Raw genomic sequence first — 27,992 nt, 5'->3', positions numbered from 1 at the left:
ATGGATTTTATATGTAATTTGTATGGTATTACTCTGGGTATGGATTTTATATGTAATTTCGTATGGTATTACTATGGGTATGGATTTTATATGTAATTTTTATGGTATTACTATGGGTATGGATTTTATATGTAATTTCTATGGTATTACTCTGGGTATGGATTTTATATGTAATTTTCTATGGTATTACTATGGGTATGGATTTTATATGTAATTTCTATGGTATTACTATGGGTATGGATTTTATATGTAATTTGCTATGGTATTACTCTGGGTATGGATTTTATATGTAATTTCTATGGTATTACTATGGGTATGGATTTTATATGTAATTTCTATGGTATTACTCTGGGTATGGATTTTATATGTAATTTCTATGGTATTACTATGGGTATGGATTTTATATGTAATTTCTATGGTATTACTATGGGTATGGATTTTATATGTAATTTCTATGGTATTACTATGGGTATGGATTTTATATGTAATTTCTATGGTATTACTATGGGTATGGATTTTATATGTAATTTTCTATGGTATTACTATGGGTATGGATTTTATATGTAATTTCTATGGTATTACTATGGGTATGGATTTTATATGTAATTTCTATGGTATTACTATGGGTATGGATTTTATATGTAATTTCTATGGTATTACTATGGGTATGGATTTTATATGTTATTTGCTATGGTATTACTCTGGGTATGGATTTTATATGTAATTTCTATGGTATTACTATGGGTATGGATTTTATATGTAATTTCTATGGTATTACTATGGGTATGGATTTTATATGTAATTTGTATGGTATTACTATGGGTATGGATTTTATATGTAATTTGTATGGTATTACTATGGGTATGGATTTTATATGTAATTTGTATGGTATTACTATGGGTATGGATTTTATATGTTATTTGTATGGTATTACTCTGGGTATGGATTTTATATGTAATTTGTATGGTATTACTCTGGGTATGGATTTTATATGTAATTTCTATGGTATTACTATGGGTATGGATTTTATATGTAATTTCTATGGTATTACTATGGGTATGGATTTTATATGTAATTTCTATGGTATTACTCTGGGTATGGATTTTATATGTAATTTGCTATGGTATTACTCTGGGTATGGATTTTATATGTAATTTCTATGGTATTACTCTGGGTATGGATTTTATATGTAATTTCTATGGTGTTACTATGGGTATGGATTTTATATGTAATTTGTATAGGTATTACTCTGGGTATGGATTTTATATGTAATTTCTATGGTATTACTATGGGTATGGATTTTATATGTAATTTGTATGGTATTACTCTGGGTATGGATTTTATATGTAATTTGTATAGTATTACTCTGGGTATCGATTTTATATGTAATTTCTATGGTATTACTATGGGTATGGATTTTATATGTAATTTTTATGGTATTACTATGGGTATGGATTTTATATGTAATTTTTATGGTATTACTCTGGGTATGGATTTTATATGTAATTTTTATGGTATTACTATGGGTATGGATTTTATATGTAATTTCTATGGTATTACTCTGGGTATGGATTTTATATGTAATTTCTATGGTATTACTCTGGGTATGGATTTTATATGTAATTTCTATGGTATTACTATGGGTATGGATTTTATATGTAATTTCTATGGTATTACTATGGGTATGGATTTTATATGTAATTTGTATAGTATTACTCTGGGTATGGATTTTATATGTAATTTCTATGGTATTACTATGGGTATGGATTTTATATGTAATTTTTATGGTATTACTATGGGTATGGATTTTATATGTAATTTGTATGGTATTACTCTGGGTATGGATTTTATATGTAATTTTTATGGTATTACTATGGGTATGGATTTTATATGTAATTTGTATGGTATTACTCTGGGTATGGATTTTATATGTAATTTCTATGGTATTACTCTGGGTATGGATTTTATATGTAATTTCTATGGTATTACTCTGGGTATGGATTTTATATGTAATTTCTATGGTATTACTATGGGTATGGATTTTATATGTAATTTTTATGGTATTACTATGGGTATGGATTTTATATGTAATTTGTATGGTATTACTCTGGGTATGGATTTTATATGTAATTTTTATGGTATTACTATGGGTATGGATTTTATATGTAATTTGTATGGTATTACTCTGGGTATGGATTTTATATGTAATTTCTATGGTATTACTCTGGGTATGGATTTTATATGTAATTTCTATGGTATTACTCTGGGTATGGATTTTATATGTAATTTCTATGGTATTACTATGGGTATGGATTTTATATGTAATTTGTATGGTATTACTCTGGGTATGGATTTTATATGTAATTTTTATGGTATTACTATGGGTATGGATTTTATATGTAATTTGTATGGTATTACTCTGGGTATGGATTTTATATGTAATTTGTATGGTATTACTATGGGTATGGATTTTATATGTAATTTCTATGGTATTACTATGGGTATGGATTTTATATGTAATTTCTATGGTATTACTATGGGTATGGATTTTATATGTAATTTCTATGGTATTACTATGGGTATGGATTTTATATGTAATTTCTATGGTATTACTCTGGGTATGGATTTTATATGTAATTTCTATGGTATTACTATGGGTATGGATTTTATATGTAATTTCTATGGTATTACTCTGGGTATGGATTTTATATGTGATTTGTATGGTATTACTCTGGGTATGGATTTTATATGTAATTTCTATGGTATTACTCTGGGTATGGATTTTATATGTAATTTCTATGGTATTACTATGGGTATGGATTTTATATGTAATTTCTATGGTATTACTCTGGGTATGGATTTTATATGTAATTTCGTATGGTATTACTCTGGGTATGGATTTTATATGTAATTTCTATGGTATTACTCTGGGTATGGATTTTATATGTAATTTCTATGGTATTACTATGGGTATGGATTTTATATGTAATTTCTATGGTATTACTATGGGTATGGATTTTATATGTAATTTGCTATGGTATTACTCTGGGTATGGATTTTATATGTAATTTCTATGGTATTACTATGGGTATGGATTTTATATGTAATTTCTATGGTATTACTCTGGGTATGGATTTTATATGTAATTTCTATGGTATTACTCTGGGTATGGATTTTATATGTAATTTCTATGGTATTACTATGGGTATGGATTTTATATGTAATTTCTATGGTATTACTATGGGTATGGATTTTATATGTAATTTGTATGGTATTACTCTGGGTATGGATTTTATATGTAATTTCTATGGTATTACTATGGGTATGGATTTTATATGTAATTTCTATGGTATTACTCTGGGTATGGATTTTATATGTAATTTCTATGGTATTACTATGGGTATGGATTTTATATGTAATTTCTATGGTATTACTATGGGTATGGATTTTATATGTAATTTCTATGGTATTACTATGGGTATGGATTTTATATGTAATTTCTATGGTATTACTATGGGTATGGATTTTATATGTAATTTGCTATGGTATTACTCTGGGTATGGATTTTATATGTAATTTCGTATGGTATTACTCTGGGTATGGATTTTATATGTAATTTCTATGGTATTACTATGGGTATGGATTTTATATGTAATTTTTATGGTATTACTATGGGTATGGATTTTATATGTAATTTGTATGGTATTACTCTGGGTATGGATTTTATATGTAATTTCTATGGTATTACTATGGGTATGGATTTTATATGTAATTTCTATGGTATTACTATGGGTATGGATTTTATATGTAATTTGTATGGTATTACTCTGGGTATGGATTTTATATGTAATTTCTATGGTATTACTATGGGTATGGATTTTATATGTAATTTTTATGGTATTACTATGGGTATGGATTTTATATGTAATTTCTATGGTATTACTATGGGTATGGATTTTATATGTAATTTCTATGGTATTACTATGGGTATGGATTTTATATGTAATTTCTATGGTATTACTATGGGTATGGATTTTATATGTAATTTGTATGGTATTACTCTGGGTATGGATTTTATATGTAATTTCTATGGTATTACTATGGGTATGGATTTTATATGTAATTTCTATGGTATTACTCTGGGTATGGATTTTATATGTAATTTCTATGGTATTACTATGGGTATGGATTTTATATGTAATTTCTATGGTATTACTATGGGTATGGATTTTATATGTAATTTCTATGGTATTACTATGGGTATGGATTTTATATGTAATTTCTATGGTATTACTATGGGTATGGATTTTATATGTAATTTCTATGGTATTACTATGGGTATGGATTTTATATGTAATTTCTATGGTATTACTATGGGTATGGATTTTATATGTAATTTCTATGGTATTACTATGGGTATGGATTTTATATGTAATTTCTATGGTATTACTATGGGTATGGATTTTATATGTAATTTCTATGGTATTACTATGGGTATGGATTTTATATGTAATTTGTATGGTATTACTATGGGTATGGATTTTTATATGTAATTTCTATGGTATTACTATGGGTATGGATTTTATATGTAATTTCTATGGTATTACTATGGGTATGGATTTTATATGTAATTTGTATGGTATTACTATGGGTATGGATTTTATATGTAATTTGTATGGTATTACTATGGGTATGGATTTTATATGTAATTTGTATGGTATTACTCTGGGTATGGATTTTATATGTAATTTGTATGGTATTACTCTGGGTATGGATTTTATATGTAATTTGTATGGTATTACTCTGGGTATGGATTTTATATGTAATTTCTATGGTATTACTATGGGTATGGATTTTATATGTAATTTCTATGGTATTACTATGGGTATGGATTTTATATGTAATTTCTATGGTATTACTCTGGGTATGGATTTTATATGTAATTTGTATGGTATTACTCTGGGTATGGATTTTATATGTAATTTCTATGGTATTACTCTGGGTATGGATTTTATATGTAATTTCTATGGTGTTACTATGGGTATGGATTTTATATGTAATTTGTATAGTATTACTCTGGGTATGGATTTTATATGTAATTTCTATGGTATTACTATGGGTATGGATTTTATATGTAATTTTTATGGTATTACTATGGGTATGGATTTTATATGTAATTTTTATGGTATTACTATGGGTATGGATTTTATATGTAATTTGTATGGTATTACTCTGGGTATGGATTTTATATGTAATTTCTATGGTATTACTATGGGTATGGATTTTATATGTAATTTCTATGGTATTACTATGGGTATGGATTTTATATGTAATTTCTATGGTATTACTATGGGTATGGATTTTATATGTAATTTGTATGGTATTACTCTGGGTATGGATTTTATATGTAATTTGTATGGTATTACTCTGGGTATGGATTTTATATGTAATTTGTATGGTATTACTCTGGGTATGGATTTTATATGTAATTTCTATGGTATTACTATGGGTATGGATTTTATATGTAATTTGTATAGTATTACTCTGGGTATGGATTTTATATGTAATTTCTATGGTATTACTATGGGTATGGATTTTATATGTAATTTTTATGGTATTACTATGGGTATGGATTTTATATGTAATTTGTATGGTATTACTCTGGGTATGGATTTTATATGTAATTTTTATGGTATTACTATGGGTATGGATTTTATATGTAATTTCTATGGTATTACTCTGGGTATGGATTTTATATGTAATTTCTATGGTATTACTCTGGGTATGGATTTTATATGTAATTTCTATGGTATTACTATGGGTATGGATTTTATATGTAATTTCTATGGTATTACTATGGGTATGGATTTTATATGTAATTTGTATAGTATTACTCTGGGTATGGATTTTATATGTAATTTCTATGGTATTACTATGGGTATGGATTTTATATGTAATTTTTATAGTATTACTATGGGTATGGATTTTATATGTAATTTGTATGGTATTACTCTGGGTATGGATTTTATATGTAATTTTTATGGTATTACTATGGGTATGGATTTTATATGTAATTTGTATGGTATTACTCTGGGTATGGATTTTATATGTAATTTCTATGGTATTACTCTGGGTATGGATTTTATATGTAATTTCTATGGTATTACTCTGGGTATGGATTTTATATGTAATTTCTATGGTATTACTATGGGTATGGATTTTATATGTAATTTTTATGGTATTACTATGGGTATGGATTTTATATGTAATTTGTATGGTATTACTCTGGGTATGGATTTTATATGTAATTTTTATGGTATTACTATGGGTATGGATTTTATATGTAATTTGTATGGTATTACTCTGGGTATGGATTTTATATGTAATTTCTATGGTATTACTCTGGGTATGGATTTTATATGTAATTTCTATGGTATTACTCTGGGTATGGATTTTATATGTAATTTCTATGGTATTACTATGGGTATGGATTTTATATGTAATTTGTATGGTATTACTCTGGGTATGGATTTTATATGTAATTTTTATGGTATTACTATGGGTATGGATTTTATATGTAAATTGTATGGTATTACTCTGGGTATGGATTTTATATGTAATTTGTATGGTATTACTATGGGTATGGATTTTATATGTAATTTCTATGGTATTACTATGGGTATGGATTTTATATGTAATTTCTATGGTATTACTATGGGTATGGATTTTATATGTTATTTGTATGGTATTACTCTGGGTATGGATTTTATATGTAATTTCTATGGTATTACTATGGGTATGGATTTTATATGTAATTTCTATGGTATTACTATGGGTATGGATTTTATATGTAATTTGTATGGTATTACTATGGGTATGGATTTTATATGTAATTTGTATGGTATTACTATGGGTATGGATTTTATATGTAATTTGTATGGTATTACTCTGGGTATGGATTTTATATGTAATTTGTATGGTATTACTCTGGGTATGGATTTTATATGTAATTTCTATGGTATTACTATGGGTATGGATTTTATATGTAATTTCTATGGTATTACTATGGGTATGGATTTTATATGTAATTTCTATGGTATTACTCTGGGTATGGATTTTATATGTAATTTGTATGGTATTACTCTGGGTATGGATTTTATATGTAATTTCTATGGTGTTACTATGGGTATGGATTTTATATGTAATTTGTATAGTATTACTCTGGGTATGGATTTTATATGTAATTTCTATGGTATTACTATGGGTATGGATTTTATATGTAATTTTTATGGTATTACTATGGGTATGGATTTTATATGTAATTTTTATGGTATTACTATGGGTATGGATTTTATATGTAATTTGTATGGTATTACTCTGGGTATGGATTTTATATGTAATTTCTATGGTATTACTATGGGTATGGATTTTATATGTAATTTCTATGGTATTACTATGGGTATGGATTTTATATGTAATTTCTATGGTATTACTATGGGTATGGATTTTATATGTAATTTGTATGGTATTACTCTGGGTATGGATTTTATATGTAATTTGTATGGTATTACTCTGGGTATGGATTTTATATGTAATTTGTATGGTATTACTCTGGGTATGGATTTTATATGTAATTTCTATGGTATTACTATGGGTATGGATTTTATATGTAATTTCTATGGTATTACTATGGGTATGGATTTTATATGTAATTTGTATAGTATTACTCTGGGTATGGATTTTATATGTAATTTCTATGGTATTACTATGGGTATGGATTTTATATGTAATTTTTATGGTATTACTATGGGTATGGATTTTATATGTAATTTGTATGGTATTACTCTGGGTATGGATTTTATATGTAATTTTTATGGTATTACTATGGGTATGGATTTTATATGTAATTTGTATGGTATTACTATGGGTATGGATTTTATATGTAATTTGTATGGTATTACTCTGGGTATGGATTTACACAAAAATGAACCGTAAATTACCGCAGAACAGTAAATTACTGGTTCCGCAAGTTCCCGCATGGAGGTAATTTCGGTCTCGTATAATTTACGGTATTGCCGTAAAAATCAGTATTTTACAGTACGATACGGAAAAGTTCAGTACTTTTTCGGTAATATAGGTAAAAATTCAGTGTTGCGAAAAATTTCACGGTAGCATGTCCTAAAAGTTTTGCAATTCTAGAATTGATTTCGATTTTTACCGTAAATTACACTATGCTACAGTAAAATTACGGAATATTACCGCAATTTTCGGTAAAATGCCAAATCTTACGGTAAAATTCTTGAATAACTGATTGAAAAATTCTGTATTATAAATAGACTACCGCATTTTCTGGTAAGAATCCGTAATTTATGATAATCTTCTGAATTCTTTGAAAAATTTCCACATTTTACGGTAAAATACAGTAATTTACTACGAAGTTATGTTGGTTTCGGCAAATTACCGTAATTTGGATCCACCAGATGTGAAAATAACGTAAAAAGTAGAGCAACTTTTTGTTCTATGACTCGGAAAATAATAAAAATATTTTCATATTACTATCGTCTTTCACTTGATTACCTCCGTCAATAATAACAATAATTTTATATTAAAAATGTAAGGAATTACATAATTAGTATCTTTACGACAGTCAGTCTTCGTTCTCTATTATAATAAATTTCTTGTTTTTTAATTTACTTTCCTTGTCTTGTTCCATCTACTCAGCAGTTACAGCTCGAATTAATTAATCTGCGGATGTCTCGGACATTATTATCAACTTCTAAAATGTACAAACTATTTTCTCTCAGTTTATTCTTATCTCTTTTCACTCTGTTTTCTTATTTTACACTTTTCAATCCAAGCGAAAAGAATTTTCTTCATTAATTAACAGCGCGAAAATTATTTCATAAATTTTATACTTGTTTTATTTATTTTTATACAATAGATTGTCAGCTAATTTAACATCTTTGTTTACGATACTTAACAATTATGAAAAATTATATTCAGAGAGTGCGAAGCCTGACAACTCAATACTAATAAATGTCTAAAAGAAAAATCCAAATAAGCCATCGTGCGTACAATAGACAAGCTAAGTAATCGATTAGTCGATTTCCATGGGAATCTACAGCATCCTTAATCCATATGGGAGTCTCGTAAGGATTCCTATGGGGATTTTTTTTATTTTATAGAGTGATTGTACACAGAAAAAAAATCATACGCAAATATTACAAGATTAATTCATTTTATTTAATCATTCAACAAAATACAGTAATTAAAAAAAATTAATTACAGTTTTGGTTATTAATTTTAACCCATCTTGGATATCTGAGCCCATAACTGTCTAATACTTGTCTCAAATAGCCCTGGTTGGTAAAATACCCGTATTGTTCTGGACATCTTCCGAAGACCCAGAATCTCTCAACACTAAAAACAATTTGGAAAAAACAGTAGAGTTAATTTTACATTCGAATTCATTAAGTCACTTTGTGTTATAAAGTTTAATTAATAGTATATTACACACCTTGGGCAGTAAATAGGAAAGCCTCAGATTACATGTGATCTGAGACATTTTCTACTTTACTGCTCTAGGTGTGTAATATACTATTTTTCTATCTGCACCGAAAATTTAAATTCCTGCCCTGTTTCGCGGGAGAAAAGTCGTACTACGTTTTCTCTTATGTGAAAACAAAGAATCAACATCAGCGCATGCGCTATTTTGTGCAAATGGTGAAAAATTTTACAACACAGAGGAAGGCAGAGCATTTGAACCCGCGTGTTTTTCGTAGTCGCTTTCGTGTCAGGTCGACAAATACACGCGGGTCGGGATAATGTTCTACTTTACGCCCTGGGTGTGTAATATACTAATTAATAACTTACTAGGTGGTTCGATAATTTTTACAGCTGTAAACTATAGCATAAGTATCAGGAACTGAATCAAGAACAATCTGGTCTTGGTCGGAGTCGCCCCAAGCTGGTAGATGGTGACTGAAATGTAATATTTTGTCGGCACTCAAAGTTATGTTGGATTCAATCACTGAAAGTACGTTGGTCCTAAAATATATAATGTCAATAAAATAAGGTATTCATATTCTTTTATAATCTATAAGTAATAAATGAAGTATAAATAATTACGATATCGAAATACTACTGGCAACAGCTCTGATCACGCCGTTTATGGGTGGTTCGAAATGGTCCAATATACAAGTTGCATCAAGATCCCAACTTTGGTCATCTCGTAGAAGTGACCACCAGTCTCCAGCGATCTAAAATCAAAATTTTTTTTTAAATTAGTGATATAAAATACAAATTTTACTAATTAGTTATAATTTTTTTTTTAAATCCACCCTGATTAAACAAAATGATTAAAAATGATTTCACACGTTAAATGTCCATAAGAGACAGGATTAGAAATGATTTGAAGGATCAAAAAGTATTTAAAATGATTAAAAAACAAATCATTTTGTTTAATCAGGGCACAAAAATTACCTCATTGAGATCTACCGGACCCTTAGGAGTTATATTTGGGCAACTACCTTGGATATAATTCAAAGCAAAAGAACCAGCGATTAACCCAAAAAAAACTGTGACACTCAACATTTTAGTTTTTTATATTTTTCAGATATTCTCAAATAATGTAATTTTGACTGCCGGTTCCGCGGTTTATATATCACTCCGAGTCATCGAATTGTGAAACTCGTTTTTTACTTGACGTATATTCACATCTGCGAAGCAATTATTCTAAAAATACGCAATTTTATTTAAACAGTTTTTTATAAAAAAAAAGTTCACGTGGGATGTGAGCTCATATTCCCATATGGCGTTTTCAGATCGATTTCCATATGGTTGCCTATACACGGTGAAAAATTTCCACTAAATTTTACTATGGGTGCATCGTAACGCTGGACTATAAGAAAACTGGTACAAAATTTACAAGTGTTCCATAGTAAACGTAGGCGCAGATTACACGATTGTGGCCGATGCGCATACGTTTACTATGGGCCACTTGTAAATTTTGTACCAGTTTCTTATAGTCCAGCGTTACGATGCGCCCATAGTAAAATTTAGTGGAAATTTTTCACCGTGTAGAAATCTGTCAACTTTATAAATTTCTATATAAATTCCTACGAGATTTTCCATGGGAAATCAATGCATGCAAATGTCCATATGGGAATCTCGGTTATATTCTTATGTGGACATACATGGTTCACCATGGATGGAAGTTTTACATAGAAACCCAAGTATCCGAGTCCTATATGAAATCTCATATAGATTTCCATACAATTCTTCATGAATTTGTCTGATCACGTAATTATTTTGAAAGCCGATAACAGGTTAATTAAATGCGAATAAATAATGTGATTTTTATCACAGTAATTAAACAATTATAATTTTTTGCATATGATTTCTTAACAGTCTGCTTGCTTGTGCTGGTTCGTGTTGACATTGAAAGTAATCATATGTTTGAATGTTTGATCAAATTTATACTTCGAAAATCCGGTACATGGTTTCGAACGATCGCTGTCCTGTCAAAAAAATCCACGTGGAAAATCAGCTCAAATTCTCATATGGCGTTTTCGGACGGAGACCCGTATGACATCTTATAGGAATCTAGCGTAGACTCATGTGAATTTCGATGGGAATCCAGAGCATCCTAAATCTACGATAGTCTTGTCAGGATTCTTATGTGGATTTTTGTTTTATAGGGATACGATTATTTTATATAGTGATTGTACGCATAAAAAAAATCATACACAAATATGACAAGATTCATTTATTTTTTTTAATCAGACAACAAATTACATTTAAAAAAACGACGCGGATAAGTGTACAGAAATAGGTGGGATAGAATATGTGATAAATGTGCGACACGATAACGTGCCACGCGGTAGGCTATTCCGAACACAGGTTTTTTTCTGTATATTTAGACATTGCGTAAAAAAAATTAAAAAGTTTGGAAAATCAAAAAGTGCACGTCTCAACGCTCATTTTATGACAAAAATAATCATTAATCATTAATCAGTTACTCAATATTCAAGCATATATAAATACTCCGTAAAAGTATTAAATAAAATAAAAGAAAAAATTTCTTTTGAATTTTCCCGCGAATAGTATTTATTTTTCCGCGACTTAAGTCCATATGTGGCCAAAGATTGAACTATTTTTTAATTTTTCTATATATATAGATATAGATATACAAGAAAGACTGTTCACTGTTAATGAATTTATTCATTTTTCAATTAAATTACATTGCATAAGACGATAATTTGAAATAGGCTATTACTCAGAATGATACTGAAGTGAATGAAAAAAAAATTGACTCAAAAAGTGAAGTTTTTTGGGCGTTATCGTGACCACATACATCATCCGCACATACAGACAACCCGACGTCCACCGAAATATTTTTTCAAAACGGTTTTTTATTTACTATCTTGCAAAAATAGTGTTTTTTTAAGTATCTACTGTCATAAAAAAGTGTTATTGTTGATATTTGTCAACTCATTTAATACTCAAAGTGCAAAAAGGATCGGATAAAAACAATTTAAGCCGAAATAATCGCTTGACCTTGAGAGAGTGAGAGTAAAGCACAACTCACGCTTCGCGTTGAGTCGAGCAATAACAGTTTTCGTTATTAACTTTAACCCAATTTGGATACTTAAGACCATAATTGTCCAATACTTGCATCAAATAATTTTCGTTGGTAAAATACCCGGATTGATTACTATTTCTTCCGAAGACCCAGAATCTCTCAACGCTAGAAAATAAAAAAAATGTCGAGTTAATTTTGCATAAGAATTCAGGTAGGCAAAGACACGCGGGTTGAAATGTCCTACTTTTCGCCCTGGGTGTGTAATATACTAATTAATAACTTACTACGTGGTTCGATAATTTTTACAGCTGTAGACTATAGCATAAGTATCAGGAACTGAATCAAGAACAATCTGGTATTGCTCAGAGTCACCCCAAGCTGGTCGATGGTGACTAAAACGTAATATATTGTCTTCTGTCAAAGTTACGTTGGATTCCATCACTGAAAGTATGTTGGTCCTAAAAAAAATAATGTCAATAAAATAAATAAAAACTTAACGAATATTTCGATTCAAACACTACCCTATCAAAAAAATCCATGCAGAATTGTATGGGAATCCATAGATTTCCTTAAGGATTTAGGACGGTGGGATTCTTATAAAAAATCATATGGAAATCAATCCGAACACAGCTGAATTTTCACGTCGATTTTTTGATAGGGATTCACATTCTCTTATTATTTATAGTAATAAATAAAATATAAATAATTACGATATCGAAATACTACTGGCAACAGCTCTGATCACGCCGTTTACAGGTGGCTCGAAATGGTCCAAGATACAAGTTGCATCAAGATCCCAACTATGATCGTCCCGAAGAAGTGACCACCAGTCTCCAGCGATCTAAAAGAAAATTTTTTTAAATTAGTTGATATAAAATACAAATTTTAATAATTAGTTGTAATTACAAGCAAGAAGCAAATGGTGGGACGAACTAGAGGGGGAATTAACAAGTGAAAAATTAATTGCAACGTTAAAAGGGGATATAAATAGGGAACTGTGTATATATGTTGGAGAGATTGAAAAACTGTTTAAGGAAAATGATTGTTACAATATAGAATGTCAAAAAAAATGATGACATCGCAATACATGTACACTGTAAAAAATCCGGAGTGAAATAAAATTCGAATTCACTCCGGATTCACTCCGCCACTCGGAGTCCCGGAGTTTTGAAAAAAATCACTCCGCGTGCGGAGTGAATTGGGAGTTTTTTTTAGCGGAGTGATCTCGGAGTGACGCGGATTTTATTTCACTCCCAATTCACTCCGGTCCGGAGTTTTAATACTTAAATAAATTTATATCAAACTGCTAAACAATGTGTGTGTGTGTGTGTGTGTGTGTGTGTGTGTGTGTGTTTGCGTGCATGTGTGTGTTTGGGTGTGTGCAGGTGTTTGTGTGCGTGTGTGCAAATTTGTGCGTGTGTGCAAATGTGTGCGTGTGTGCAAATTTGTGCGTGTGTGTAAATGTGTGCGTGTGTGCAAATTTGTGCGAGTGTGCAAATGTGTTCGTGTGTACAAATGTGTACGTGTGTTCGAATGTATGCGTGTGTGCAAATGTGTGCGTGCGTGTGTGTGCGAGTGCGCGTGTGTGCCTAAATATGTATGTGTGTATGTGTGTGCATATCAGCTGATCAATAATGTAATACGCGAATTTTTACTTTGATTTTATTATGTGAAGTTATATTTTATTGATAATATTGTCAAAACTCCGCTCCGGAGTGAATTTCACTCCGGAGGGATTAAATTAATAAAAAATTATCTACTCCGCGAAAACTCCCCTGCGGAGTGAATTTCACTCCGAGGGGAGTGAATAATTAAAAATTCATTCACTCCGCGTTCACTTTGGATTTAATCCGCATTCACTCCGCGAATTTTTTACAGTGTAGAGATACTAGTTTAAATAAAGAATAAAAAAGTATAAAATTATTGTAACGTGACTGTGATAAGTGAGGTAGAAGGGTGAAATAAGATGATAAGGATAGTGCAATTATGTAGTAAATAAGTAAAAAATTTAGTGTAAAAGAAAAAATGTAAATAATTAATATAACAAAAAGAAACAGTTTTGTAAAACACGATATGTGATACAAATAAATACGATATTCTATTCTATTCTAATTAGTTGTAATTTTTTTTTTAAATCCACAAAAATTACCTCATTCAGATCAACCGGACTCATAGGGGTTACATTTGGGCAACTTCCAGTGATATAATTCACAGCGAATGAACCAGCAATTAACCCGAAAAAAACTACGACTTTCAACATTTTGGTCTTGGATATTTTTCCGATATTCTCAAAGAACGTAATTTTCACTGCCGATTCCGCGGTTTATATATCACTCCCAGTCATCGAATTGTGAAATTTGTTTATTGTATGTACCCTCACATCTGCGGAGTGATATTTTTAAATATACTCAAGTTTATACAAAAACAGTTTTATCAAAACAATCTGCGTGGGAGGAAAGCTTATACTCCCATATGGCATTTTCGAATCGATTTCCAGATGGTTTTCTATAGGAATAGATTTTTCCGAGGATTTCCATGGGAATCCGAGCATCCTAAATCCCTATGGGAATCTAGTATGGATCCATATGTGGATTTTTGGAATAATTTCCTATGCATGAGGAGAATTTTTGCATGAAAATATTGGCATGTCTTTTATTCTGAAAATTACTTTAAATCGAGTAATCTTGGGCCATTATGACTTTTGACTTTTGACTTACGAAATTTTACTTTTCAAAATTACCCCTAGCGCCTGTCTAATTAAAAATTTTTTAATTCAATTTTAACCCGTGGGTTACGATAAAAGTTGATGATTCATTTTATGAAATTTATGTTAAGGTAAGAAAAAAATTACAATTAATAGGTTGAAATTTTTATAAAAAATCTAAAATCATCCCATTGCATTAAAATGACAAAATAAATATTTAAAAAAGAAAAAAATTACTCATATTGGTCTGAAATAACAGAAACAAAAACTTTTATTTTATTTTAAAATACATATTAATTTGTATTTACATTAAGATTAAAATAATTATTTTTCCATTGTCTGTTCAAAATCACTTGCGTTGCTATAGAAACCACTGAGCTAGAGAGAGAGAGAAGATCGTCTCTTTTTCCAAGCATACGTGTGTGGGCGTAACATGTAAGTTGCAGCGAGTAAAATAACATTTAACAGAAGCCAAAATTAACCGGAGATTAACGTCTACTACTGAATTATATTAATATGCAGTTTAGAAAAATACTTTAATAGATTCGAAATTTTATTCGAGCTATAAGCAATTTTTCATCATAAAATCAATGGGTTTTGAAAAAAGGTATACTGGGGAGTAAAAATTAATACATGTATAGTCTTCCCGATGAAAGCCTGGGAATTTTTCCCACCACGATTTCTTCCCCCACCCTTCAAAAGTTGGTTTGGCACATGCGCACATTTAATGACGCATGCGCCCATTCTAATATTGTAGTGGTGGGAGAAGAAACTGATGGGAAAAAAATCCCAAGTTTTCATCGGGACAACTATAGAGAAAGAATTGGTAGATTAAGATGAAATATTCTGCTTCATATCTTATTCATTCTGATTTATATCTGCTGTTAAAAAATTACTCACTAGTAGAGTAAAATATAGTTTATCCTAAAGGATCCGAATTACGGTAAATTACCGCAAAATACCGGAATTTACAGCAAGTTCACCGTAAAATGCAGTAAATTACCGCAATGTTCCGTAAATTACCGCGTTGACGGTAATTTTTCTAAGTGTTTCTTGAGCAAATTACGCTTTTTACGGTAAAATACCGCAATGTTACCGCAAATTTGCAGTAAAATATCGCAATATTGCCGTAAAATGTCGTAGTTACTATAAAATACCGCATTTTTCCGGTAAATTACGGCAATTTTCCGTAATTCGGATCTGTTAGAGTAGCGACGTTCATTATTTCTACAAAAATATTAAAAATTAAAATAAAAAATACCAATTTTTTAGAATAGCCCAGAATTGCTCGAAATTACAGATTAATTTTCATCAAAAAATTCTCTCTGTGTGAAAATCCAATGCCTGCAAATACCCATATGGGAATCTAGGTTAGATTCCTATGTGGAAATACATCCCTAGTAGATCCGAATTGTGGTATTACGGTAATTTACGTGGAGAATTTCATACCTTCCTGCATGGGTTTCCTAAATCCGTACTTTCTTATGTTGATTTCCATGGATCCTTACGCAATCCATAGTTTTCCATACGGATTTCTATACACTCCCATACAATGTAATACTACACGGATTTTTCTGATCGGGTTATTATTTTAAAAAGTGATAACAGCTTAATTAAATGCTAATAAATAATGTGATTTTTATCACAGTAATTAAACAATTATAATTTTTTGCATATAATTTCTTAACTGTCTGCTTGCGCTGGTTCATGTTGACATTGAAAGTAATTATAAGTTTGAATGTTTGATCAAATTTATACTTAGATTAGGAAATCACCGGCCTCACATCAAATATACAGTAATTATAATATCAATATTCATTCAAAATCAATGATGCGTAACGGGTTTGACGTAGGAAGCAGTAATTAGTGAGAAGAAATCATAATATAAGAAATAATGTTGAAATTTTATAAAATTTCGAAACTCTATAGCAGATTAGGGTAAAATGTGGGAAAAATTCAAGTAAAAGTTTTGTCGGTTAATCGTTCAATAAACGTGGATCTATAAAATTTTATTTAGTTTTTTATTATTGCCAAAATTACATCTATTTTATGAAACTTGATTACAAACTATATTACATTAAAGACAATTTTCGTTATCAATTCTAATCATCTTCGGATAACGGAGGCCATAACTTCCAAGTACTCGTCTTACATATCCTTCGTCGAATCCGCATATGTATTTGTTTCTTCCGAATATCCAGAGGCCTTCGGTGCTAAAAAAATTTCAAGTCAATTTAGAGTTAATCATTAATCGGAATTTACTCAGTTCATAATCGAAAAATAAAATCTCAATCACAATTTCGATCTGCCTACCCTAGGAAATCCGAATTACGGTAAATTACGGTAATTTACGGTATCCGGCAGAATTACCGTCTTAGGTAAAGTATGGTAACCTACCGTGTTTTACCGTAAATTAAGGTGTTTGCCGTCATTTGCCGTAAATTACGGGAAAAATACCACAAATTACGATAGAGTAGCGTAAATGACGGTGAAATACCGCATTTTTGCTGTTGAATACCGTAAATTACAGTAAATTGCCGTAAATCTCGGTAACTGCCGTAATTTACGATGTTTGACGCCATTTGCCGTAAATTACGGCAAAAATACCTCAAATTACGATAGAGTAGCGTAAATAACGGTAAAATACCGGATTTTTGCCGTAGAATACCGTAAATTACAGTAACTTGCCGTAAATCGCGGTAACTACCGTAATTTACCGTAAATTACGATGTTTGTCGTAAATTACGGTAAAAATACCACAAATTGCGATAGACTAGCGTAAATAACGGTAAAATACCGCATTTTGCCGTAGAATACCGTAAATTACAGTAACTTGCCGTAAATCGCGGTAACTACCAGAATTTACCGTAAATTACGATGTTTGCCGTAAATTACGGTAAAAATACCACAAATTACGATAGACTAGCGTACATAACGGTGAAATACCGCATTTTTGCTGTTGAATACCATAAATTACAGTAAATTGCCGTAAATCGCGGTAACTGCCGTAATTTACGATGTTTGACGCCATTTGCCGTAAATTACGGCAAAAATACCTCAAATTACGATAGACTAGCGTAAATAACGGTAAAATACCGCATTTTGCCGTAGAATACCGTAAATTACAGTAACTTGCCGTAAATCGCGGTAACTACCGTAATTTACCGTAAATTGCGATGTTTGTCGTAAATTACGGTAAAAATACCACAAATTGCGATAGACTAGCGTAAATAACGGTAAAATACCGCATTTTGCCGTAGAATACCGTAAATTACAGTAACTTGCCGTAAATCGCGGTAACTACCAGAATTTACCGTAAATTACGATGTTTGCCGTAAATTACGGTAAAAATACCACAAATTACGATAGACTAGCGTACATAACGGTAAAATACCGCATTTTTGTCGTAGAATACCGTACATTACAGTAAATTGCCGTAAATCGTGGTAACTACCGTAATTTACCGTAAATTACGATGTTTGCCGTAATTTGCCGTAAATTGCGGTAAAAATACCACAAATTGCGATAGAGTAGCGTAAATGACGGTAAAATACCGCATTTTTGCCGTAGAATACCGTAAATTACAGTAAATTGCGGCGATTGCCGTAAATTACGGTAACTACCGTAAATTACGGTAAGTTACTGTAATTCGGATTTGCTAGGATATAAATGAAATTATTGTCAATATTGTTGTTAACTTACTGTTGTCTTCCCCAATTTTGACAGTTCCAGATTATGGCATAATTTTCAGGATCTGTATCAAGAATCCAGTGGTCTTGGTTGAATTCACCCCAAATTGGTACTTGAATACGGAAATGCACTACATTGTCCTCACTAACAGTTACTTGGGCCTCAACCAATGAAGTTACGCTGGTTCTAAATAATGTAATGGAAATAAAATGAATAATTTACGAATAATTCAACGTTTTAGCAACAATTGAAAAGGTTCCCTATCAGAATCCGTATGGGGATCCATCCGAAAGTGCTATGTGGGAATGTAGGCTGTATTATGAGTTTTTTTTCATAGGATTATTAAACGGAAAACAATGATCGCTAGTTGCCACAGGTTTTTTGGTAGCAGCTATGAAGAGTATTTAAATTTTCTTATCGTTAATAACAAATAAATAGTTACTTTGTCGAAACACGGCTGGTAACAACTCGTAAGGTGCCATTAACTACTGGATCGATATGTTTTTTTCCACATTTTCCTACATTATCCCAATTGTCGACGTTGCGTTCGAGTAACCACCAGTCTCCAGCCAACTGAAAATAAATCAGTCCATGAAATTAAATATTTCTTATTTTAAAAATTTTTCAAAAAAAAATACATACCGCATTAATATCAACTGGGTTCAGAGGACCTACTTGTGGACAATTGCCATCAAGGAATGTCAAAGCAAAAGACCCAGCGATCAAACCGAAAAAAACTGTAACGCTCAACATTTTCGCTTAAAGTTTTAGGTCTGTCTTCAATATTCTCAAGAGATTTGATGTCAGGCGTAAATTTAGCGGCATATATAGGGGTTTTAATCACCCAATTGTGAAACGTTCATATTTATTAAATGTGTTACTTGCATCTGCGAGACGTTATTGTGAAATATATTAATAAATTTTTATAAAAATATTCTATTTCGCAATTTTTTTGAAACATCAGTTATTTAACTTCTGTCTGGGGCATCGATATATTTAATTAATGATTTTATTAATTGATTTAATGATTAATTAATGATTTTATTGTTTGTTTCGCTGTCCCTAGGAAATTTCATCAATAAAAAATAAAAGATTATTTGGGATTTTTGGTATTTATAGTCTATAAGCAAGTGAAATTTTTGATTAGTTATTTTGAAAAACTATAATTACTTAATCACACTCCAATAAATTATTTAATTTTCATAAAATTAATTAATTAATCAATTATTCGCATATGATATCTTAATTATCTGCTTGCTTGCACTGGTTCATGTTGTAATTAAAAGTAATTAGCGACCATATGTTTAAATGTCTGATCAAATTATACTTCGATTTTGAAATCGTTGAAGTTTTTGGCGCTGATATTATATATATTTATATTAGGGTGATTCAAAAAACAAACAAATTTTTTTTTCTTCCAAACAGGTTCAAAAGTTTTTTTAGATAAAAAAAGATGCCTGTGAAAATTAGAGATCTTAATATTAATATTAAGAGTTTCCGCATTGCACTTTTCTATTTCCCATAAGAATAACATGGAAAAAATTTTTTTTACGTCTTCTGATTTTTATAAGTAGCTAACGATGCGTCATAGGAATAATTGGCAGGCATATTTTTGTAGGGGATTGAATGCTCTACAAAAAAAGATTCTTATCATTTTTTGATAAATCTATTTGTTCAAAAGTTATTTGAGGTTGAAGTCAAATTCATGTTAAATTTTGAGATTTTCTTACTTTTCCGGCGAAACTATCAGACCTATTACAAAATATTATTGAATCTTTTTTGTAGGAAATTTTATTTCCTAGAAATTATTTCTAATAAAGTTTTTTCGAATTCCGCATTGTTTTCTAGTTATTTTTATTTTAATGTCAAGCTCTTAAAATCGATCAGAAGACTATTTTTTTTATGAGCATGACATTAAAATGAAAATAACTAGAAAACAATGCGGAATTAGAAAAAACTTTGTTAGAAATAATTTCTAGGAAATAAAATTTTCTATAAAAAAGATTCAATGATATTTTGTAATAAGTCTGATAGTTTCGCTGAAAAAGTAAGAAAATCTCAAAATTTAATATGAATTCGACTTCAACCTCAAATAACTTTTGAATAAATAGATTTATCAAAAAATAATAAGAATCTTTTTTTGTAGAGCATTCAATTCCCTACAAAAACATGCCTGCCAATTATTCCTATGATGCATCGTTAGCTACTTATAAAAATCAGAAGACGTAATAAAAATTTTTTCCATGTTATTCTTATAGGAAATAGAAAAGTGCGTTGAGGAACCTCTTAATGTTAATATTAAGAGCTCTAATTTTCACAGGCGTCTTTTTTTTATCTAAATGAAACTTTTAAACCTGTTTGGAAGAAAAAAAAAATTTGTTTGTTTTTTGAATCACCCTAATTTACATATTAATAATAATAGGGAGAAATAATTAGACACTAGAAATGACAATAAATATTTTTCTTGGGTTCCTACAGATTTTTTAACCGTTAGGTAAATTTTCGTATTTATTTTCATCATTAATTTCCAGCGTGCAAATCTTAAAGTTGATTCAGAGAATGCGGAGCCAGACAATTTGATACACAGAAAAAAAGGATTTTTCGGGGGCAGAATAAATTTCTTGCGTGAAAAATTCCTATTTTCTGTGTAATAAATGTCTAAAAAAAAGTCGTAATAATTTAGTGTTATATAGGCCTTTATTTTATATAGTGATCATATACAGAAAACAATGTTACACAAATATTAACGTATATAATTTATATAATTTAACAGTTCCAAAAATGAAACAAATCGTATTGCATAGAACCTAATTTGATAATTATGCTATACAATCATCACAGTTTTCTTGATCAATTCGAACCCAATTTGGATAGTCGATGCCGTAACTGTCAAACACTCTGTCCACAAAGTCGTCGTCGCAGAAATCTTTGTATCTTGAGAATACGTAGGCGTTTTCAATACTAAAAAAATTTCAAGCAAAATGAGCTTACGGAATTTAAGCATTGGGATAATTGGGATAATTTATTTTTAACTTACTGTTTATGTCCGAAATTGCGACAGCCTACGGCGATAGTATAGTTTACATAATCTGACTTAAGAACCACCTGGTATTCATCATAATCACCCCAAATTGGCAGTTTGTGACGGAAATGTACAATATAGTTCTTATCTATTGTTACTTTGGACTCCAGTACTGAAGTTTCGTTGGTTCTGAATGATGTAATGTCAATAAAATAATTAAAAAATTTGAAAATAATTCGATTAAATAGTTTTTATTGTGTATGAATTATAGATAATTACTTTGTAGAAACGCTAGTGGTACGGCATCTCACTTCGCCATCTACAGGTGGGTCAAAATGTAATCTCAAACATTTTCCGTGATTATTCCAATTTTCGACGTTGCGCTTAATTAGATAGTAGTCTCCGGGAACCTAAAAGCAAAAATATTCATTTAAATTTTTAAAAATTAAAAAGTCCACACCTCAAACGTTCGGGTGACATTTTTGGTAATCAATCTAAGTAGAAATTTTTATGTAAATCTGTATTTCAAGTCTTCATGATCAGTTTTGGACAAGTCTAGGACAAAATACCTATTAGCTCCCCGATGAAAAAAGATTTTATACAATTGTATAAAATTATATACAAAAAATGGCCCGATCCAATTGTATACAAGTGTATAGAAATTGTATACAATTCTACACAAATTGTATGCAAGTCTATATAATTATATACAATTCTATATAATTATATACAATTCTATACAATTGCAATATATAGAATTGTATACAATTTCTATACAAATTGTATACAATTGGATCTGGCCATTTTTTCTATCCAATTATATGTAGTCTATATATAATTATATATAGTCCATATATAATTGATATATAATTCTATACAATTGTATAAAATTATATACAAAAAATGGCCTGATCCAATTGTATACAAGTGTATAGAAATTGTATACAATTCTACACAAATTGTATGCAAGCCTATATAATTATATACAATTTTATACAAATTATATACAATTCTATATAATTATATACAATTCTATATAATTATATACAATTCTATATAATTGCAATATATAGAATTGTATAAAATTTGTATAGAATTGTATACAATTTCTATACAATTGGATCGGGCCATTTTTTCTATCCAATTATATATAGTCTATATATAATTATATATAGTCCATATATAATTGATATATAATTCTATACAATTGTACAAAATCTTTTTTCATCGGGTCCGTGCACGAAAATACTAATACTATTAAATCATCAGTGTGAGACGTATACATGCATAATGACAGCGCCACCAACAAAGAGGATCGGAACTTCAATACGTATACACAATACACATTTACTTCTATAGTAATATACGTAAGCGCACGGAGCCAATAAGATGTCTCAAGTAAATCTGCTGTAATATTTGGCTAAGATTCTTAAGTAAGGCTTGCTGCAGAATTGCCCAAGATACCAGCAGATGGCTGCCCTTACTCTCTTTCAAAAAAATCCATGTAACCATTGATCATGGCCGAACGGTCTAGGCGTAAGACCTAGGCTTCTCGAACTTGATCATTGGCCAGGCGTGGGTTTGAATCCCAGCGGTTGTCGAAATAATTTTTCACACAAAGAGTGTAAGGTCTTTTGGCCCTGAGGTTCGTCCCGTCGCCGATCCATGAATTCGATCTGGTTTCAAAAATTGAATTTGATTTGGGTGAGGCGTGAATTTGATTCGTACATGAATTTGACTCGATTGGCTAGATTGGGAATGCCCAAGGCCTTTTAATATACGTATATATACTAAAAAAAAAATCCATGTAAGATCGCACGAGAACCCATAGGAATCCATGCAAGAAAGTATGGATTTATGTAAGAATCCATAGGGTTCCATCCTGTTCAAAACTTCCGTAAGAAAATTGATGAAAGACTTTCGTCAAGAAATTTGCGTAAGACAATGCTACCAAGGAATTAACTTTGATTAATTCGCGTGCCAAATGCCAAAAGGGCGTATTACAGCAGTTAGATAGGGTTCCATGCCAAAAGGGCGTATAAAAAATTTTTTTTGCCATTCTTTTTAGAATCGCTCGAAACGTAAAGGTCTGCAGAAAAAAAATTTTACTAACGCCAAAAGGGCGTATCTAAAGATATACGCCCTTTTGGCTTTGGAAATTTTTTTTTGATTTTTAGGCTTAGAACATGTTTACAAAACGATTGGCACCAAAAACAAAAAAATTATACGCCCTTTTGGTTCTTCAAAGCCAAAAGAGCGTATAACTTTTATACGCCCTTTTGGCATTTGGCACGCGAATTATCAAAAGGCGTATTCTTTACGAAGAAAGTAAAACTTGTTCACTTCGCGTTTGAGGTGTGCAAAAAAAATCTGTCTATGTAAATAAAAGTATTAATAATTAATAATAAATTTTTGAAAAAATGTTAAATTACCTTATCGGCTTCATGTGGTTCCTTAGAAAATAATTTTGGACAATGACCATCGAGTAGTGTATAGTAAGCAAAAGATCCAGCGATTAAGCCGAAAAAAATTGTCACCCTCAACATTTTTGAGTATTGAAATACTTCTTCAATAATTTAAAAGAATTTGATCTTGGTTATAAATTTGGCAGTATATATATGAGGTTGTCCACCCAGAAAACGAGGAAATTTCTTTATTATTTACTCACATCTGCAGTTCAGGGTTATAAAATATTTTAACACTTACATATAAAAATACTGTTATCAAAATTTTTGAAAAACAAGTATTATCAAAATTTACTTAAACATCGATATATTTATTTAACCAATAGTGATTAATTTATTTTTTACTTATTTGTATCACTATTACCAGGAAGTATGATCAAGTGAAAATTCAAATTTGGAACATGAATTCACCATAGAACGTTCATTCGTTAGAAATCTAACGGATATTTTGAAATTTTTGGTATTTACTTCCCGAGAAAATAATATTTATAAATAATTATTATGAAAGATAATAATGTCTTAACTAAATACGAATACTTATATATTATTTAAAAAGAAAACAACCGAAAATTTATGATTGGCATATTAACTTGCAGCTTTGAAGGTTGTTGAGCTGCAGAGAGAACTCTAGATAATTTTCCTTATAATTTTTGTGGAATGGAAAAAAAAAGTTTCCAACACCAGCTGCGAAAATTAGATTCTCTAGATATTTTTAAGGGCAAAGTGACGCAATACCGTATGAATATTTTGCACGCATGACGTACACGGAGAAAAAAGTATAGTAAAAATTACAATACTATCGTAAAATTTACTACCCAGGTAGAAAGTAATCAATGGAATTAGCTTGTATTAAGCTAATTTTATCAGTTTTAGCCTAAAATTAGCTAACAAACTATGGTTAACACAAGGTTAGTTGGTAACGCTTTGGATCGCTAACATAAAGCTTGCAGTTTTAGCTTGCATAAACAGTGACAATTTAGCTTACTATAAGGTTAAAAATATATCTTATTCTTAGCTAGAATAGATTTGGTAATTTAAGTTTGAAAACATGTTTACAGAGAAAAATTTTTTATTATTTTTTTTTTTTGTACACAAACATCAGATATTGGGCATTAAATGTATAGTGTTATATATATTTTAGAAATATAAAACAGTAAATGTTCTTTTATGGTTTTCATTCATCGTTTTAACAATATAATCTATAACGTAATGAGTTTTATGCTTGTAATGTACTCTCTAAATCTGAATCAGTGAATATTTACTGATGTAAATAGTCCCAAATATATCATTGCAAATCAGTAAAATATTACTGATTCATTTACTGAATCACATACTGAAAGTAAAATTCATTTAATAAGTCTTCCATTTCAATATCATCAAGTAATTGTCTCTTAAATTGTAGTAATTTTCCATTGAAAATAGTTATAAACATTTATCTGAAAATAATAATTATATTTATTTAAAAACATAAAATAATTAATAAGACGATTTGAGGTTATGCATTACCTTAGATGTAAATCAACTACAAATACATTTCAGAATTATTCTAGTCACATTCAATAGAGAAAAATATATAAGTTTTATTAGTATATAAATTATAAATTAACTTTTGTTTGTTGAAATATTTTAAACTTACCCTAATAACAGTGCAATATAAATAATAAACTTTGATTATAACTTGAAATCAACCTCTGTCTAACAAACAAGCTTCCAAGTAGATGGCACTCTTTACTGCCGTGAAACTAAATTCACTGATTAGTCAGTAAATTTATTCAAAGCTACTGATCTTTCAGTAAATTTTGTAACTACTGAAAAAATAAGTAACATTTTTACTGATTTAACTTAAGAGAGCCAGGACGTTCTAAAAAATTCAAATTTTTTTATTATGAGCATTAAAAACTTGTGATTCAATAAATTAAAAAAAAATCAAAACTTACTTGCTTAGTAAATATTTTTCTTTATATATATTGCAAATAAAATTGAACTTATTTATCACTTATAAACAATAACACAAACTCCTAATTAACCTCAAACTTCAGTTTTCAATGTACGCTTAGAGTAATGTTAGCAGACAAGGTAGTTTTAAGTTTAGAATCCAAGCTTAGAACTAATCTTATCATACGCGTGGAAAAAGAGCTAACAGCAAGGTATATTTGAAGGTTAGTTACACTCTAAAGACTTGTCATAGAATTCATTCTAATAACAACCTAGAATAAAGCTTACAAAACAAGACTTAGATGTTAAGCTAAAATAAAGCTATTTTGAAGTTTCAAACTTGTCCGACTAAGACAATTTTCTACCTGGGTAGTTAGTAATAATTACATAATAAGATATTAAAAATTACTATACGTAATGTATTTTTTGCTAAGACGATTATATTTTTTACTATTGGTAAAGTAAATTTTACTATCAAGTACTATTAATAAATACAAACTTAAGAAAGTAAATTTTCTAATACAATATAGGATTTGTTACTATACAAAATATTAAAAATTACTATACGCAATGTATTTTTTGCTAACACGATTATATTTTTTTACTATCTGTATAGTAAATTCTACTATGTATAGATAAAATTAAAAGTTGGTGGGGATAGCATATACAAAGATGTATTACAAGTTCTGAAACTTTTGTTCAAAGGACACATCGGGCCGTCAGACATTGGAAAGGATTCGCACGCGGGAGATCAGGGTTCGAATCTCGGTTGAATCAAGTGATTTTTTAAAAAACAAAAATCCACACCAACACCAATACAGATGACAGAAATAATAATAATAATAATCAATAGTAATAAAAAGTTGGAAAACTATTAAAAATTTTATTTTATTTTTTTCCATTCTAATATAGTAAAATTTACTAAACGGGATGGTAAAATTTATTAAACGACTTGTAAAATATGCTAATCTGTTTATGAATTTTTCATATAAATCATAAGCGTTTCAAGATTACTATCCAAATTTAGTAATTATTCTCATATTTTTTAGTAAAATTTACTATATTTTTTTCTCCGTGTAGCAAAAGTCAACTTTTAGTGCGACCCTTTGCTTTTCGTCACGTGTTTCTGAAATAAGATACAGTAGATCGTCAATTTATCAACTATCGCTAAGTGGAAGGAAAGTCGAGGTAATTTTAATGAAATTCCGATAAATAAGCTTCCAACAGGTGACAATTTCCCCTCAATTCTTAACCCCACTACCAGATACGCTTTCTCCCAACCGATGTTACGAATTTGTGTGTCCGTATTAGTGAAGTCTCACTGAACAGCTGACACAAAATATTATAAGTAAGCAATTGTTCAAACATCAGATTTATTTGTATAATTGATTATAATAATTACAGTAATTATTATTATCAATAATACAAAAATTTTACATGCCTTAGATTCGCACTCGTCATAACGCAACTCTCGCTAGTGGAAAATCTCGCCCTTTGCGCCCTCGGTACAAAACTAACTATTCCGTGTCTTCTTCCATCGGCCGTTACGAAGTGAATTCAAGTAAATTAGACATATTTGCACACAGAAAAAAA

The 27,992-nt window shown here is 29.9% G+C and overlaps 4 protein-coding genes across 4 annotated transcripts; all 4 read right to left on the bottom strand.

Annotated features, from left to right (window-relative positions):
* Positions 1-9,249: 9,249 nt before the first annotated feature.
* LOC130666127 (apolipoprotein D-like) lies at positions 9,250-10,981 on the bottom strand. Its single transcript, XM_057466867.1, has 4 exons — positions 10,483-10,981; positions 10,129-10,259; positions 9,874-10,047; positions 9,250-9,420 (listed from the first exon to the last, which is right to left on the bottom strand). The coding sequence occupies exons 1-4, from the start codon at positions 10,591-10,593 to the stop codon at positions 9,279-9,281; spliced, it is 558 nt and encodes a 185-aa protein (XP_057322850.1). The 5' UTR covers positions 10,594-10,981; the 3' UTR covers positions 9,250-9,278.
* Positions 10,982-11,752: 771 nt separating this feature from the next.
* On the bottom strand, positions 11,753-14,893 carry LOC130666125 (apolipoprotein D-like). The gene is made up of 4 exons (XM_057466852.1): positions 14,733-14,893; positions 13,294-13,424; positions 12,868-13,041; positions 11,753-12,748 (listed from the first exon to the last, which is right to left on the bottom strand). The coding sequence occupies exons 1-4, from the start codon at positions 14,841-14,843 to the stop codon at positions 12,586-12,588; spliced, it is 579 nt and encodes a 192-aa protein (XP_057322835.1). The 5' UTR covers positions 14,844-14,893; the 3' UTR covers positions 11,753-12,585.
* Positions 14,894-17,321: 2,428 nt separating this feature from the next.
* On the bottom strand, positions 17,322-20,764 carry LOC130670635 (apolipoprotein D-like). The gene is made up of 4 exons (XM_057474076.1): positions 19,620-20,764; positions 19,420-19,550; positions 18,990-19,163; positions 17,322-17,500 (listed from the first exon to the last, which is right to left on the bottom strand). The coding sequence occupies exons 1-4, from the start codon at positions 19,728-19,730 to the stop codon at positions 17,365-17,367; spliced, it is 552 nt and encodes a 183-aa protein (XP_057330059.1). The 5' UTR covers positions 19,731-20,764; the 3' UTR covers positions 17,322-17,364.
* An 891-nt stretch (positions 20,765-21,655) lies between these two features.
* LOC130675420 (uncharacterized) lies at positions 21,656-24,590 on the bottom strand. Its single transcript, XM_057481111.1, has 4 exons — positions 24,432-24,590; positions 22,279-22,409; positions 22,015-22,188; positions 21,656-21,938 (listed from the first exon to the last, which is right to left on the bottom strand). The coding sequence occupies exons 1-4, from the start codon at positions 24,543-24,545 to the stop codon at positions 21,797-21,799; spliced, it is 561 nt and encodes a 186-aa protein (XP_057337094.1). The 5' UTR covers positions 24,546-24,590; the 3' UTR covers positions 21,656-21,796.
* Between the last annotated feature and the right edge of the window lie 3,402 nt (positions 24,591-27,992).

Source organism: Microplitis mediator, chromosome 1 (assembly GCF_029852145.1).
Source record: "Microplitis mediator isolate UGA2020A chromosome 1, iyMicMedi2.1, whole genome shotgun sequence".
Taxonomy (NCBI): Eukaryota; Metazoa; Arthropoda; class Insecta; order Hymenoptera; family Braconidae; genus Microplitis; species Microplitis mediator.
This window is presented reverse-complemented; position numbering and strand designations above follow the sequence as displayed.